Raw genomic sequence first — 15,571 nt, forward strand, 5'->3', positions numbered from 1 at the left:
AGGGGCTATAGACCCCAACCACCTAATGGGAGAGGAATTTGCAGGCATGTTTCACACCACTACAATGCAGAAGTAGTTATTTGAATGGTGGCAAAGTGTCCTCTTACAGATTACTTGATATCCCAAAAGAAAAAACAGAACATTACTATGGAAGGAGGTCAGGCAGATGCTGCCTTAACCCGGTAATCACTGCAAATGCAGCAAATAGGTACTGTTTGCGTCTTGATGTTATGCAGTGTGCAGCACTGAAGAAGAGCAAGTAGCCCCTGGTATCCAGGAGCTGGCCTAGCATCATCAGCTAGGCCTTGGTGTTCTCCTGTCTGGCAGAAACAATTTCACAGAACATCAGCATCACACAAGACCAGTCTGTGACCGTGATGGAGCCAGACAAAAGCAAGACCCTTTCGTAATCATGTCTGAACACAGGCAAAACATGAGCATTGTCCAAACCGCAGAAATGAGAAGACAACCCCCCATTCCCAGCTAACATCATTGGCTACTACAGTTTTAGCCTCAGTCAGTCCCTGCTTCTGGATAGAATTTAGTAAGAGACCCGGGGGAGAAGAACCATGAGAGACGATGGACTCTGAAAAACAAACTGAGGGTTCTAGAGGGGAGGGGGGTGGGAGGATGGGTTAACCTGGTGATGGGTATTGAGGAGGGCACGTTCTGCATGGAGCACTGGGTGTTATGCACAAACAATGAATCATGGAACACTATATCTAAAACTAATGATGTAATGTATGGGGATTAACATAACAATAAAAAATTAAAAAAAAAAAGAATTCAGTAAGAGACCCAATATAGATTACCTCACTTCCTAAAGGATTTGACATAGAGCAAAGCCCTGCTTCCTTAAATTCTCTCCTAGCACCTCAAACAAACCGAAATACTATAATAAGCTTTTCTAACATTGTTAGTGAGCACCCCAGCTTCTGCATACTGTGTGTTCCTCCTCACTGCAGTGAGCAGTAAATGCAGCTTGCACGATTACATGTGTGTCCTTGGTGGTCTTGACAGTACCCAACATTGTCATTTTGCAGAGTAACTGGAAACTATACAGTTCTAAGAATATTTATATTTATGACCTAGCAGTTTCACTTTTCCAGATCTGCTGCAAAGAAATATTTACATGTGGGCAGGAAGTACAACCAAGGCTGTTTCCACTGTGTCATTTTTTATAATGTCAAAATTATAAGCAACCCAGATGTCCATCAGCAGAGAATGACTAAAGAAATGTGATCTATTTTTACTTTGACACTTAGTGCAGCAGTTAAAGAGTGAAGTAGAGCTGTATGTTTTGCTATAGATAGCTCTTAGACATGTTTTTTTGTTTGTTTGTTTGTTTTTTTATCTGACAGGGAGATAGAGAACACAAGCAGGCAGAGGGAGAGGGAGAAGCAGGCTCCCCACAGAGCAGGGAGCCTTATGCGGGACTCGATCCCAGGACCCTGGGATCATGACCTGAGCCGAAGGCAGACGCTTAACCGACTGAGCCACCCAGGTGCCCTCAGACATGTTTTTAAGTAGAAGAAAAATACAGGTTGTAGAGGGATATATACAGCATGGTATCTTTAAAATTCTGGATAAAACTCTAACATTTGACAGAACAGTTTGCTTTGTCTCATTCCTGACTCTAAGCTACTTGCCTTCCCTGTGTCAAGCAGCTATAGATTTATGGGAGATTAGACTCTTGGAATTCTAGCAGAGGAACTAGTATTATGTGTCCTATCCTGTGGGAAAGGTCTAGATATATCAGTGGATCTTTGAAGAGCTTGAACCTGAGCAGTCTGTGGACTTCCTCAGGTGAACATGAACCTCACCTGGGTGCCTTCTAGACTCCGAAAGGCCAAAAGACAGCTGAATTTGTGGGTCGAATCTTCCCTGCCTGGGAGCCTGGGACCATACAGAAGCAGCGGGGAGGCTTTTGCCATGTTCTCTGTAGGAGACTGGCACTTGCTCTCCCAAAGGTCTAAAGGACTAAAATGTCCTTTTGCAGTCCTTTAGGTTATAGACCTGAGCCTCATCGAACCTGCAGAGAAAAATAACCAAATGCTTTATCTAAGGGAGTGCACAGCAACAACAGAAAAACAGGTCAAGCAGAGCAATCAGAACACATGCCCTGTGACATGGAACTGCTTGCTCACCAAGCCATGAGCATCCAAACAGAAGAATAAAAACGCAGGAGATCAAGGGGAGTATGTGTGTATGCACACACAATGGCAATAAAACAAAGTGGAACTGTGATGCTGAATCGCATGGATCTCAGACATTCAGTAGATGAATTAAAGATGTGGGTAGTCACCGTGGAAGTTAAGATTGGGCTCTTGGAAGACCACTGCCAAGCACAGAGCAAAACTGAACAAGTAGGAAGGTGAAGGGAATTTAACATCCCCTAATAAGAGCTTCAGAGTGCAGAAATGAGGCAACATGGAATGAAATAGAAAAATTTAACTGAATTGAAGAAAGTCCTGATTGTGTATGTTAAAGGACTCATCAGATTTGGTGAAGTGGACATTGAGATGAAACTGATAAGAAAAACACATATTTGAGCATATCTTGGTAAGATTTCTGAATTCTAAAGGTAAAGAGAAGTCAAACTTCAAAAAAGAAAATCATATTGGTAGTGGACTTTTTTCTGTAGCACCACAAGCCATATAGCAGAAGAGCATCTATAGGCCATTGAGAGAAAAGGGAGAAAAACCAAGCTTCCTATATCCTGGCATAATGTCATTTAGCTATTTGTCAGAGTGATGAACCATTTTTAGGATGTGCAAGAATTCAGAGCATACGTCAACCTTTGATCCCATTTAAAGAAGATTCTCAGAATACTAACCAAATCAGTAAATCAGAACATTAGCCTGAAGATGGTGGACAATGAAAAGGAAAAACGGTATGAGCAAAATCCATATAAAAATGATACTACATCTTTTCTGTGGGATGAATATGTGTAGATACAGGTAAATGCATAGGGGAAAAAATGTGGAGGGTACATACCAGTGTTAGCAGTGGTCGTTGCTGGGGAGGAATCAGGACTTGGGCTGGTAGTCACAGAGGACTCCAGCCTTCTCTGCAAAAGGTTTTGGTTTTATATAAGAATAGATCTAAATGTTCCATGTTATCTTTTAAAAAAAATACATTAAAGGACGCCTGGGTGGCTCAGTCGTTAAGTGTCTGCCTTCGGCTCAGGTCATGATCCCAGGGTCCTGGGATCGAGCCCCACGTTGGGCTCCCTGCTCGGCGGGGAGTCTGCTTCTCCCTCTCCCTCTGCTGCTGCTTCCCCTACTTGTGTTCACGTGCGCTCTCTCTCTCTTTCTTGCTCTCTGTTAAATAAATACATAAATAAAATCTTTTTAAAAAATAAATAAAATAATACATAAAAAACAAAACCAGACACCAGGCTATGAAGGATTTTGTGTGCCATGCTGAGGACCTTGGGGTTGTAAGCAGGGAATTGCCCTTATGTGGTCTGATTTGGGCTTTAAGTCATCACGTGGTGGGGGGTGGGGGTGGCAATGACTCTGGCTGCCCGGTGCAGCACGGGTGGGACACTGGCATGGGCAGGCCAGAGGCACAGCGGGGAGCCTGGTGTGGCCCTGGAGGTTCTAATAACAGTTCAGCAGTACTAGAGCTAGAAGCTCTCTGGGAGCCTTTGGGATAGTTTCTTTAGGCCGAACATGACTCCACAGGCTTATTTTGACATAATTAGCTTGGCTAAAACCAACACGGCAGCCTAAGGTGGTTTGATGAAACAAAATTATGGCACTGTTTTATTTATTTCCTAATTCTCTTGGAAAAGTACTGTAGGTTTCTGAAATATACTAGAATTTGTTTTGTTAGAAACGTTGAAATTGAGCTCTGGTAGGGGGTGGGGGTGTGGGGGAGGGTGGGCAGTTTCCCTGGGTTTTCTAGTGTTTGTTAGTCTTCTGTAAAATTGTTACTAATCCTGCAGAACTTCTGGTTTGAAATGAAATATGCAGGAAAATTATATAGCCTCTATGCTGGGTTTATTGCTGAAAATGAAAATCTGTTAAATGGTTTTTATTTCCCAGGGCGCCTGGGTGGCTTTGTCAGTTAAGCGCCCTACTCTTGATTTCAGCTCAGGTCACGATCTCAGGGTCCTGGGATCGAGCCCCACGTAGTATCGGGCTCCCTACTTGTCTCCTTCCCCCTGCTCGCTCTCTCTCAAATAAATAAATCTTAAATGGTTTTATTTCCCTAGGACTGGGCACTTGGAGTCCTGCACGCCAAAATCATTGCAGCTATAACACTGATGGGTCCTCAGTGGTGGTTGAAAACAGTAATTGAGCAGGTGAGCAGAGTCAGCTTTCAGGAGAGACTGTGAGTGGCAGAGGTTGTGCTTGGCCGCTGGGGTGCTTACGTTTCGTTTTTCCACCTTTCTGAGTTTTCTACACATTTTCTCTAATAAGCATATATAACTTTTTTTTTTTTAAAGAAGAAGACAGTTCGCTGTTTTATCACCATGAATTTTCATCAGCCACTATTTTAAAACTTCCCTTATCTGAAGTTTAACCAGTGGCTTAGAGTACCTAAAACCCTGTCTAAAGTAAAGGCCAAAATTAGCATATATGATTTCTTTTCAGGGCAGGAGTTCTGATGTAGGCTTGGTACTCAGTTTTCTAAATCTGTAGTAGAGTAAAGAGGTTACTGTTCAAGACAATAAATAAAGGGCAGGCGCACCTGGGTGGCACAGTTGATTGAGCATCCAGCTCTTGGTTTTGTCTCAGGTCGTGATCTCAGGGTCGTGACATCAAGCCCTGTGTCCACCTTTGTGCTCAGTGCAGAGTCTGCTTGAGATTCTCTCTCCCTCTCCTCTGCCCCTCTTGCTTGTACACACGCCCTCTCTCTCTCTCTCAAATAAATCTTTTTAAAAATAAAGGGCAGGAAAAAATAGATTGATAAAGTAAAGCTGAAACTGTACACCTGAAACTAATAAAACACTGTATGTTATTAACTATAATTAAAATAAAAACTTAAAAATATATGTATCCCAGAGCCTTAAAAAATAGTAAAAATAAAAAATAAAAACACGTATCTTAATTTAAGAAAAAGCAAAGCTGTTTGGGAATATTCTAGCTGCATAGCACCTAAGACTATTATTGTATTGTTGGAACTGTCAGATAACTTGATCATTGTGGTGATAACCTTGAAAAAAGTAGATTGTGCTTCTGTACTCTGATAATAGGCTGGGAATTACGATAATTCACTTCAGGAAGATTTCTATCTAAAATAACTAACATAACAGATTTTGGTACATACTTCTTTAAATTTTAATTGTCTAGAAAATGTACTTGTGGGCAACACTCTTATCCTTAGGTTAGTGCCAAATAAATTAGGTGTTACAGTTCTGTAGCAGTAAAGGTACATCTCCTTTTGATGTATAGGAAATAAAGACAGTAGTTCTCAGCTCAGTATGCACAAGAAAATTGTCAAAAAAAATTCCTGAACCCAGAGATTTCTGGAGGTAGGGTGAGCCAGGGAGTTGCTGTATGTTCGCATGCATCTCTCCACTGTGGAGTCTCCAGGTGAGACTCTGGCCCTTGCAAAGGAGTGTGAAGAATAAGGGTTTAATCACAGTTGGAGGCTGTGAAACATTGTTGATCTTTTTAATATTTTGCTCTCTGATGCCATGCCTTCTTTTCTCTTAACATATGTGTGAGTAAAAGGTTTGAGAAACACTGGGGTGCCTTGTTGCATTGATTTAAATGCATTTGGGTTAAATAGGTTTCTTTGGATTGGAGGCATGCCTTTGGAGGGTTAAGCCTATTGTGATGCACATCTGAATGCTCTGGCCCATTCCTGAGGGATTGGGTTGAATTGCAGGGTACTCTGCTGGGGCCACAAGTTCAAGTGCTGGGGAGAAAACAGGAACAGTGTTGTTCTGTTCTGTCCCCGTCTGCACACCATCTTTATTTTCCATTATTCCCAAAGTTTTCCCACTTCCATTCGTTCTTTCCCCTGAAGTACTATTCATTAGAACTTTCTGGATATGATGAAAATATTGTAGAAATTCTTGAAGTAAAAAAAAATTCACTGTAGAATTCTTTCATATTAAATTTTTATGTAAAATATCTTTGATTTGTCAAAATTTCATTTATACAGGCTTTTCAGGAACATGTTTCCTGTTGATAATGTTTTCTTATATTCAGATGAAATGAATGCAATTTTGAGTAATAATACAGATCACTCACACAAGATGTGTGCGCAGTTGTTTCAGGTTATGTGGTCTTCATCTAACATTATTGGATGTGTCTGGCATTGTATGGTGCAAGGCTAGTGTAGTCAGGATTCTCGATTGGGGTCTTATTTTATCCCTCAGCAGAGTTAACTACAAAGTGTAAGGAAGTAAATGCATTTCTGTAAAAACTTGTGAGCTCCATACTTAGGTTGGTGTTCAAAATTTGTCTTGACTTTGGGAAAAATAACCAATAAATTTAACTCCCTGTGGCTTGGATTCAGTAGAGATTGCTCTGTTAATTGGAGGAATTTGTCGTGTATCCTTGTTCTAATTTTCTCCCTCATGTTTCAGGTTTATGCAAATGGCATCCGGAACATTGACCTTCACTATATCATTCGTAAACTGGCAGCGCCAGTGATCTCTGTGCTCTTGCTTTCCCTGTGTGTACCTTACGTCATAGCATCCGGCGTTGTTCCTTTACTAGGTGGGTAATGCTGGCTGGGGAGCTGAAGAGAGCACCTTTATGAACACCACTATATTAGTGTCACTTCCAGTATCATAGGCCGTCTGGCTCCATATGATTAAGTTGGAAATATAAATCTAGCTAAAACAGTGATTTCAGAAGACTATTTTTCTTAGACTTGACAACTTAGGGCAAGATTTGGAGAATCATAAAGCTCTTTGGTATAGTTTTTTTTCTCTAGGCAGGTGAGAAAGTATTAACATTTACACTGTCCCCAAAATAGGAACAGATTTCCTTCAGGTTGTCTCCTGACTAGAAGTGCTGTGAGCCCGTACTTGTAAAGTCAAGGAAAAATGTTGTTATATTTAATTTTCAAAACGTTCTTTACCATAAAAGGAAAAGCAAAGAGGGGCTGGTATTTAGTGATGCTTCATCAACTAGATATTATCAATTGTGTGCTGAAGAGTCCTCACAAGACCTTAAACCCAGCATATGTTCAGAATGATAAGCACAAAGTTTTCCCCTCCAAATCTTTTTCTCCTGAGTTCCCCCTCTCAGTGACTAGTGTTATCCAACAGGCTGCATGAGTCAGAAACCTTGTAGGTCATCTGTGTCACCTGAGTCTCTCTGCCTTCCTTACTCAAATGGTCCCCAAGTCCCGCTGACCTAGCCTCTCGAACCCATTCTCTAATCCGGTACCTTTCCCCATGGCTCTCACCGTAACCGCAGTGGCCTCCTATGTGGTTTCCCTAATTTGAAGCCTCTGCCACTAATTCACTCTCCACAATGACCTTTCTTTTGAATGACTCTCACTGTTCCTCGTTAGTGAACATCCTCTTGTTGGTTCCTGCGTGGCCTTGAAAGCACGGTCCCGCCCCTTGGTGTGGTTCATGAGGCTCCTCTCTCTGGGACCGCTGCGTTCTGGCCTCACTCCAGGCCTCGTTCCATTTCACACACAAGTTTCAGTTTTAATTGAGCTTTAATTGAGTCCCTTCTTCCTAGGGGAAGAACATATTTTCATTTCCCTGTCCTTTCACATACACTTAGAGTTTTTCTTTTTTGGTTTTACAGGTGTTACTGCGGAAATGCAAAACTTGGTCCACCGGCGAATTTATCCATTTTTACTGATGGTTGTGGTATTGATGGGGATCTTGTCCTTCCAGGTCCGCCAGTTCAAGCGCCTTTATGAACACATTAAAAATGACAAGTAAGTCTAGACTTCCATTCATCTAGCTTAAGATGTCTCATTTTTTAATTTTTCTTTCTAATATAAGTCATCATTGGGAAGAGTGCTCAGATTCTGGATATATTTTGAGGTAGAATTAACAGGATTCGCTAACAGATGGGATGTTGAGTGTGAAGAAAGCATTATCAAGGACTCAGTTGGGCCAAGCAACTGGGAATACATAGTTATCATTTATGGAGATGAAAAGACTGGGAGAAACTAGGAAGGGGGAGGAAGACTTTTTAATGCCCATTCCAAATAGTTTTTAGTCTGTTTCCAAATGTTTTGGTCTGACAATATATTAAATAGTTTTGGATAAAAATAAGAAGCCTGTATGAGGACTCAACCTGCCTCAGCCCTGCCTGCAGCCGGGGGACCACTGGGTTACTCTGATCATTGCTGAGGGAGGCTGTGAGGCCCCTGCAGAAGTATTGTAGGGCCTCTGTTTGGGGGACACTGTGACCTGACCTCAGTGAGAGACTGACAGCGGCCCAAGGGAAACACCTTCCGGGGATAATCGCCCTCTGACCTTCCGTGTTATGACAGAAAGCTGAGTCCTCTTCTGGTTTAGTGGTGTCCAGCAGGGAAGGGGAGTTTATAACTCTCCATCCGGGTTTGCCTGGAAAGTCCCAGTGTACACATGCCATCTCGTGTCCTTGTTAACAATACCCCAGTTTATTTGTGAGTGTCCCAGTTTAGACAGCACATTATATGGTCACCTTATTTACTCTGAGGATTCTTAAGAGTAATATTTTTAAGAATGAAATTCAGGATGTTCAAGGCTTCTCCAAAGCATTTGCTGGCAGTAAAAGGACAAGTACACTTCGGCGGTCAGAGTAGAAAATTCTGTCCACCAAGAAAGAACAGAGAGGGGGGATGTCAGTGATGAATGTCAGTTCGTGTCACTTTGCTTGTTTAGGATGACGAGTAAGTTCTGCAGGCAGAAAGCAAACGAGACACGGCCTCGGCTTCTGCTGCTTTCTTCTTCAGTGCTTGTGCTCCGGCCTGCTCCCCTGCTCAGCTGCCCCGGTGTCCTTTCTCACCCCCCTCCCAGCCTTTCTTATTTGTCACTTTCTGCAGCCCAGTGTACTCTTTTCTCTCTCCCCATTTGTTCCTTCATGTAGAAAACTGTTGAAGTGCAGGCTCCCTAGAGGCCACATCTTGGGTGCTGTTGTTTACCTGTTCTCTAGCAGTATTTGAGCGTGTGGTGTGCGTGGGGCCGGCCAGGGCACGAGAGGGTGCTGGGGCATTAGGGAAAGTGGGGGATGTGTTCAGAGTCTCCTTTTTCTGCCACTGAGTTACTTTTTGGTCCTGGGCAAGTTAACTCACACCATTTCTTGCTATGCTTTTCATTGCCTTTTCATTGCCGTAATGCTAACCCCTTGACATGACTTGGTATGTTTTGTGATGACGTGTATGTCAGGTAGAGCTGTGTGTATTACATTAGAGTCAATTCAGTTGTCATTGTTTAAAACACTTATAAAATTCTCACAGTTTAAAAATCCACTGGTTAGTTGGGGAACAGTGTGGAAAGGAGTCGTAAACTTTTAGAAAAGAATTGGGAAGACAGAAAGTATTAAAACAGTGGGATCATGGATGAAGAAACCGTAGGATTAGTGAAATGTTTTAAAAAGTGACACATTAAGCTACTTGGCATAAACTGCCAAAATACCTCATTAGGCTAGTATTTGTTGGCAGAAAAGTGGTAGGTGAAAGTCAAGGTAGAAAAAGTAATGGTGAAAGTTTCTACCCTGAGTCTTTAGCACATGCCAGGCCTTTGTTGCCATGGCCTTTGTATGCTTTCTGTTTCTTACAGTGATCATGGGACATGGTACTGTTGTTCTTACTTTATTGATGAGTAAACTGGGTCTCAAAGACCCAGCTCCCGGGCCACCCTGTCACGGGCTGGCTTCACTCTCCCCTGCTTGCACAGGTGGCTAAGGACTTACAGGCCACTCCTTAGTCTGCAGTGCTGACTCCAAATGGGTACCTGTCACCCCGGCCTCCTGGGGCTCTTTGCGACATCCTCAGCTTGGTCAGCCACTGTCCTCTGAGGGTCAACCTGCAGGCCAATCCCCCCATTTAGTGAGGCACACCACTGCTTCTCCACAATGACTGCTGTTGTCCTGGTGATGTGACATCTTGTCACTCCAGCATGGTCACTTCTGTTTCTAGTTCTGCAGCGCTGCATCCTTGGCCCTTTCCTCCCTCTCATCATAGTGTGTGAGTTAGGAACACACAATGCTCTGTTCTTGGGCCACAACCTCCTGCCTTCTGTTCCTTGCATTCACTCACCTCTCTGCCATCTCCCCTTTGACCTCATTGAAAACTTTGCCCTTTGATTTCTCCTTTTCTCTATAGCTAGAGGTTTTCCGGTCCGCTTGCCTCCCTACCTAGCTTTCTGAAGGCCATAATTCTAGTCTGTTTTTTTTCAGATCTATCCACTAAGCTGTTCTATAAAATATCTTTACCAGAGAAATCCCCTGAAAAAGCTTACTGTGCCTTACCTCCCAAGTGTGTGAGTTTGTGAGAACCCCTGACATACGGACCAGAGCACGTGCTCCATTGCCCAGCATCTGAGACCTTCTGACATCTGCTGTTCTCCTGTTTTCCCACCGGCCTACAACTCCCTGTGAGGTGCCTGCTTGTGCGCCTCTTGCCAGGTGTTCATTCTCGAGCTCCCTTCTACCGATCTAACCGTTGCAGGGTTTTAAGTGGGAATGATCTGATTTGCATTTAAAAACTGTATCACTGGCTGCTCTTAGGAAGAATGTTTAAATATGTAAGATCATGTAAGAGTAACCACCCTGTTTTTACAACCTAGATACCTTGTGGGCCAACGCCTCGTGAATTATGAACGGAAATCTGGCAAACAAGGCACATCTCCACCACCTCCACAGTCGTCCCAAGAATAAAGTGGTTGTCTCAACTACCTTGACCTTCCCCTTGCCTTTACGTGTCCTTTTTTGTGGACTTCTCTCTTTGGAGACTTTTCCCAGTGATCTCTCAGCATTGTTTTTAAGTTAACTGTATTTGACTTGTGTTCTCAGCATTCAGAGAGCAGCAGTGCGAGGCTCTGCTGCCCTTCCTGCTCTTCCGACATCGTAGCTGTCTGAGATCTGTACATGTGTAAATAGAAGTTCCTGGATACCCTAAAACCTTGGATTAAACAGAATGTGCATTGTACATCTTTAAACAAAATGTATATTAATTTATTAAATCTAGTTGTCACTTTATTTTGGACCTGCTGTGATCTTGACAGGAAACGTGCCACAGAGCCATAGTGCAAAGGCAAGACTTTTTAATGACGTCTTTTGGAGCGCAAGTATCATGGTGTTCCTAGCAGTTCGTATTAAGTAAACTGTACATTCTGTCTTTCTTGGCTGTTCAGACCTCACCAAGAACTTGAAAGGAAACAAGTAGAAATCAGCAGTGGAGTGTTTGTGGTAAGAGAACATGAACTCTGTGCTTCACTGTCAATCGTTTTTGGAAGTTATTTTGTATAGCACCAAAGCTGTTGTACATTTTCTACTGCTTGATTTTTTTTCACATGTCTGTGTTTATAATATTGTATAGTATCTTGTGCTAGGTGAGGAAATTATTTTTAATTTTGATAATTTAATATTCCTAGTGATCAGCATTAGGGGTTGGGATTTTGTGCTTGTTAGGGGCATGTCTGTGTTTAGAGAAAACAAGTCCACGAGAACATTTTCATTCGTTCCCTGCAGCCCCCCTTTTCCACACACAGCTCTGTTTCTCCTCTTTGGCAGCAGTGGCCAGAAGTCATGCAGGATCACAAGTCTTACAAAGTAACATCACCAACAGTGCATCATACTGGAATTAGAACACACTGAGATGTTTCTTAAATGTAGATATGGTTTGTGGTCTTAGACCAGCAGCGTTAGAGAAGACTGGTTAGAACACCTGGTCCTGCTGGTTAGGGCACCGTTGGGTGAGGATTAAGGAGTACATTTTTCCTAGTTTTCCATGAGTAAATCCCAAAGTTTCCAGAGCTTTTTATTTACAGAATTGAACTACAAATAAAACCAACTTGATTGTAGTTGTCCAGAAGGAAGCTGGCTTGAGCTGGCCTTTTAACGTAGGAGTGAAGAATGTATTTCATTGGAAATGTGTTGTAAAATCTCAGAAAACTGAATACTTATAAATCTGGTTTCCCCTTATAACCAAAGCTTCAAGTAAGGAGTCTAGAGAAATAGAACAGTTGGGCACATGATCCAAGTATTTAATGGTAATGGTATATTGTAAGGGTGGTATTTGCTTTTGAATAATAACCTAGAAATTCTCAGAGAAAAATGGACAGCATAGGTCTTCAGGAACTCTTAAAGAGTTTCCATATAGTATTAAAATGTATAGAGTCTAATCTGAAGATTTTTTAAATATTAAAGTCAGCCAAACATAAGCTACCAAAACAAACATGTTCTGGTTGTTTTATATTTCAACAATTTTTCCCAAAGTGTGGTGATTACTTTACTTTAAAACATCAGTATCAAAAAAAAAAAGCTTGACTTAGGGTTCAGTGTTACACTTTTTGGCACTTTGTAGCAGTCCTTTCTCTTGTAATCTGAAATAAGGTCTTTGCTAGCCCTACCTTTACTTAGAAATTTAGTCCTACTTTAAAAAATTAGGAGCATTTTAAAATGTAATGCCACCTGTTGTGGTGTGTGTCTATATAAATTGTTCTCTTTGGGAGAAAAATATTATCAATTGGTCACATAACTTGATTATATTAATTTAAATTTGTTTTTTAATTTTTCAGAGAATTTGTAGATCTTGATATAAAGTCATTGGAACACATTTATCTGTTTTACCAGGAAGAGCTCTAGGCAGATACCATAAAAGATTAAAAATTGTTATTCTACAGAATTTTAAATGAATCTTACCAGATATTTTGTAAAAAAAAAAAAACAAAAACAAAAAAAACCAAACCAAACTTATATATGAATGTGTATGAATGGCCAAAAGTTGCCCTCCATTTCACTGGTGATAACTTTATCTTGTTGTACTTAAGGATTTCCTCTTGGTTTTCAGTTGTGCTTTGTCCTCTTTTCGATCAGATGAATACTTCCGTAAGGAAAGCATTTGCTGGCATAATATTTACATGGGTAGCATCAGGATTTTATTATTAACCAATAGTCTTATAAACATTTGAAACCTCTAGTTCAGAAAGTCCTAATATTGCTGCCCTTCTTCCTGTAGATTTTTTTTTTAATAAAATAGCATAGTTTTGCTTCATTTTACATGTCTTCAAGGAAGTTAATTAGGAAGGACCTTTTTGCTTTATTTTTAACTTTATAAATTGAAGACAAATCAACATTTGGGAGTTAATTTCACATGACCACTTATCAAATGGTCATAGTATGAAGTGTGCAGTTGTTCCTTATTAGCAAATTATGTTTGATTTTTAAACTACTAAATACTAATAGTTGAGGTGAAAACTGAAGAAAATGCCAATGTGAAGTTTATGTATAGCTAGCCTTAAAGTTCCATGATTTTAGGTGATTTTTTTCCTGTTTGCTGGAGAAACAGTGGAAATTGGACATCTCAATTCCAGATGTAAACAAAAAGTAATTTTTTATTTCAACATCTAATATAGCTGTTATTACTGTGGATCTTGTGTTTTTTTCTTTCCCTTATTCAAGTAATAGAGAATAACTTTTTCTTAAATGATTTGGTCTTAGAGATGTCATTTCTGTATTGGCAAATGCTATTATTAAAATGTAACTCTTGAATTTAGGTTGAATTCATGACTTTTTAAAACAAAGAAGCAGTGGACATTTCTCCATTGTATTGTGTTTACACCCCGCCAACACACGCGTGTGCGCGTGCGCACACACACGAGAATGTAGCGCCAGTCTTAAGAACACTGGCACTTTTTTCAACTTCACAAGTTAGCTACCTATTCTTCTCACTTTCAGGATTGAGTATTTTAAGCTCTAATGACCAGTTTTATACATTGTAAAATGAAATGATTATGTTTAAAAGACTCCTTTAGAATGTTGCCTACTCAGTTCCCATCAAGAAGAGACAAAAGTAAAATGTCTTGCCACCAAAGTATTATTAAAAACCTCGTTTGTGGAGATTGTCTAACTCCCTCGGTTGGGCTGTCTGTATCTCCTTATTAATTTGGGCACGTTTCCTTCTCTCCCTCTTACTGCCCTGTGTCATTTTTAAAAGCAACCACTTTAGGTAAGGGTTTCATTCAAACCTCTAGCAATATGTTTGGCATGGATACAATAAAGTTAGGACAGTGTATATCTGTTTTCATTCCCATCTGTTTTGTATGAGTGCCTCGTTCTGTCATGAGAGTAAAGTAGTACCGTAATGGAAATGTAATGACTGTAAGGCCTAGGAATGACTGTCTTAGAGGGTAAATAGAACACGTAGTTATTTGGGACATCAATTTTCTATTAAAGCAAACACCTTAGATACCCAGACCAATTTTATGTGTATATATTCTAAAATGCTCCCTTTTTTATGTGGTGGTTTGTTGCCTTCTAAGTCAAGAGAACAAAATTGAATAAAGTGAATGTTAGTTGTAGCCTAGCTTTTTTGTTTTTTTTTTCATTGTAAGATTGCTTCAGAATTACAGAAATGTGCATTATTAATCAGCATAGATAGATGATCTAGGTATTTTTTAATATAATAGTTACATAGAAAAAGAAGTTACATGTGATTATAGTTCCTCTCTTCTGTTCTAAGTTCTAAAGTAGAGTTGGAGAGAACACATCCCTTCCCCTTTGCCCCATCACCGCACTAAGCATCACTGGGAATAGTGAAGGCCCTCTTCTCGAGCTGCAGGCAAGATGCTACCCACTTCTGCACCTGGTTACAGGATCCACATGCCAAAGCCTCACCAGGTTTTCTCTTTAAGTGGATACTTGGAGTAAAACCAGTCAAGTCCATTTTATGTAGTTGACTGTAAGTCTCAGAGAAAAAGGAAAGAATTGCATGAAGCCCCATGTGAACAGATCCTTTTGTTTCTAGGTTCAAAACTTTATTAAAATTTCTTTTTAATCGAGTGCATTTTTATTTTCAACGCAGCAGTGGTAGGAGAAATGCTCTTTGAACCACAGGGCATCTGTAATCTGTGAGGTTGAAGTTTCACAGCAAAGGAAATTGCATGGTGGATCTCAGAAAGTGGCCGGTAATGCCCCTCATACCCCGCGGTGTAGAGCCCCTCTTGTTGCCAACAGAACACTGATGGCATAAGTGGATTAAGGTCTGAGGAGGTAACTCTCTCCCCTCCTCCTCCCACAGTGTTCTGGCTTTGGTGTCTGTTTTCCTTCCCACACTGTACTGAGCACTACAGTTGAATCGCTGTATGGTGTCTGCCTTCAAGGAGCCCCTTAGAGTGGAAAGGGCCAGAAAAACGAGCAGAAGGTTCTAGTCCTGGTATGACTAGCATGCCCTGAGGAATGCAGAGCAGGGTCCCCCTGGGCACTCTGTACTGTGCTGGGCCGTGCCCCAGGCCTGCTCCAGCCTCCTGCGGTGTGCTTCACTCAGCGACAACCAGGAGCCTGGGGAGAGCAAGTCCCCTTTACACTGCTTTATACGGTTTAATCTTTTTGAAATCTCTCTTTTTACATATGAAAGCAAAGTGGTATAACTACTTTGGGAAATAGTTGGGCAGTTCTGAAAACATTACAATAAGTACTTAGCAATC

The 15,571-nt window shown here is 41.1% G+C and overlaps 1 protein-coding gene across 3 annotated transcripts in view; it reads left to right on the top strand.

Annotated features, from left to right (window-relative positions):
* The window catches only part of MARCHF6 (membrane associated ring-CH-type finger 6), an 82,826-nt gene extending 68,380 nt beyond the window's left edge, over positions 1 to 14,446 (top strand). For all 3 annotated transcript variants that reach the window (XM_078066559.1, XM_036104653.2, XM_078066560.1), the window contains 4 exons: positions 4,223 to 4,312; positions 6,551 to 6,683; positions 7,734 to 7,869; positions 10,712 to 14,446. In XM_078066559.1, the coding sequence (XP_077922685.1) occupies positions 4,223 to 4,312; positions 6,551 to 6,683; positions 7,734 to 7,869; positions 10,712 to 10,802 (450 nt within the window). In that variant the 3' untranslated portion in view covers positions 10,803 to 14,446. The remainder of the gene's footprint in view (positions 1 to 4,222; positions 4,313 to 6,550; positions 6,684 to 7,733; positions 7,870 to 10,711) is intronic.
* Positions 14,447 to 15,571: the final 1,125 nt, after the last annotated feature.

Source organism: Halichoerus grypus, chromosome 2 (assembly GCF_964656455.1).
Source record: "Halichoerus grypus chromosome 2, mHalGry1.hap1.1, whole genome shotgun sequence".
NCBI classification, from domain to species: domain Eukaryota; kingdom Metazoa; phylum Chordata; class Mammalia; order Carnivora; family Phocidae; genus Halichoerus; species Halichoerus grypus.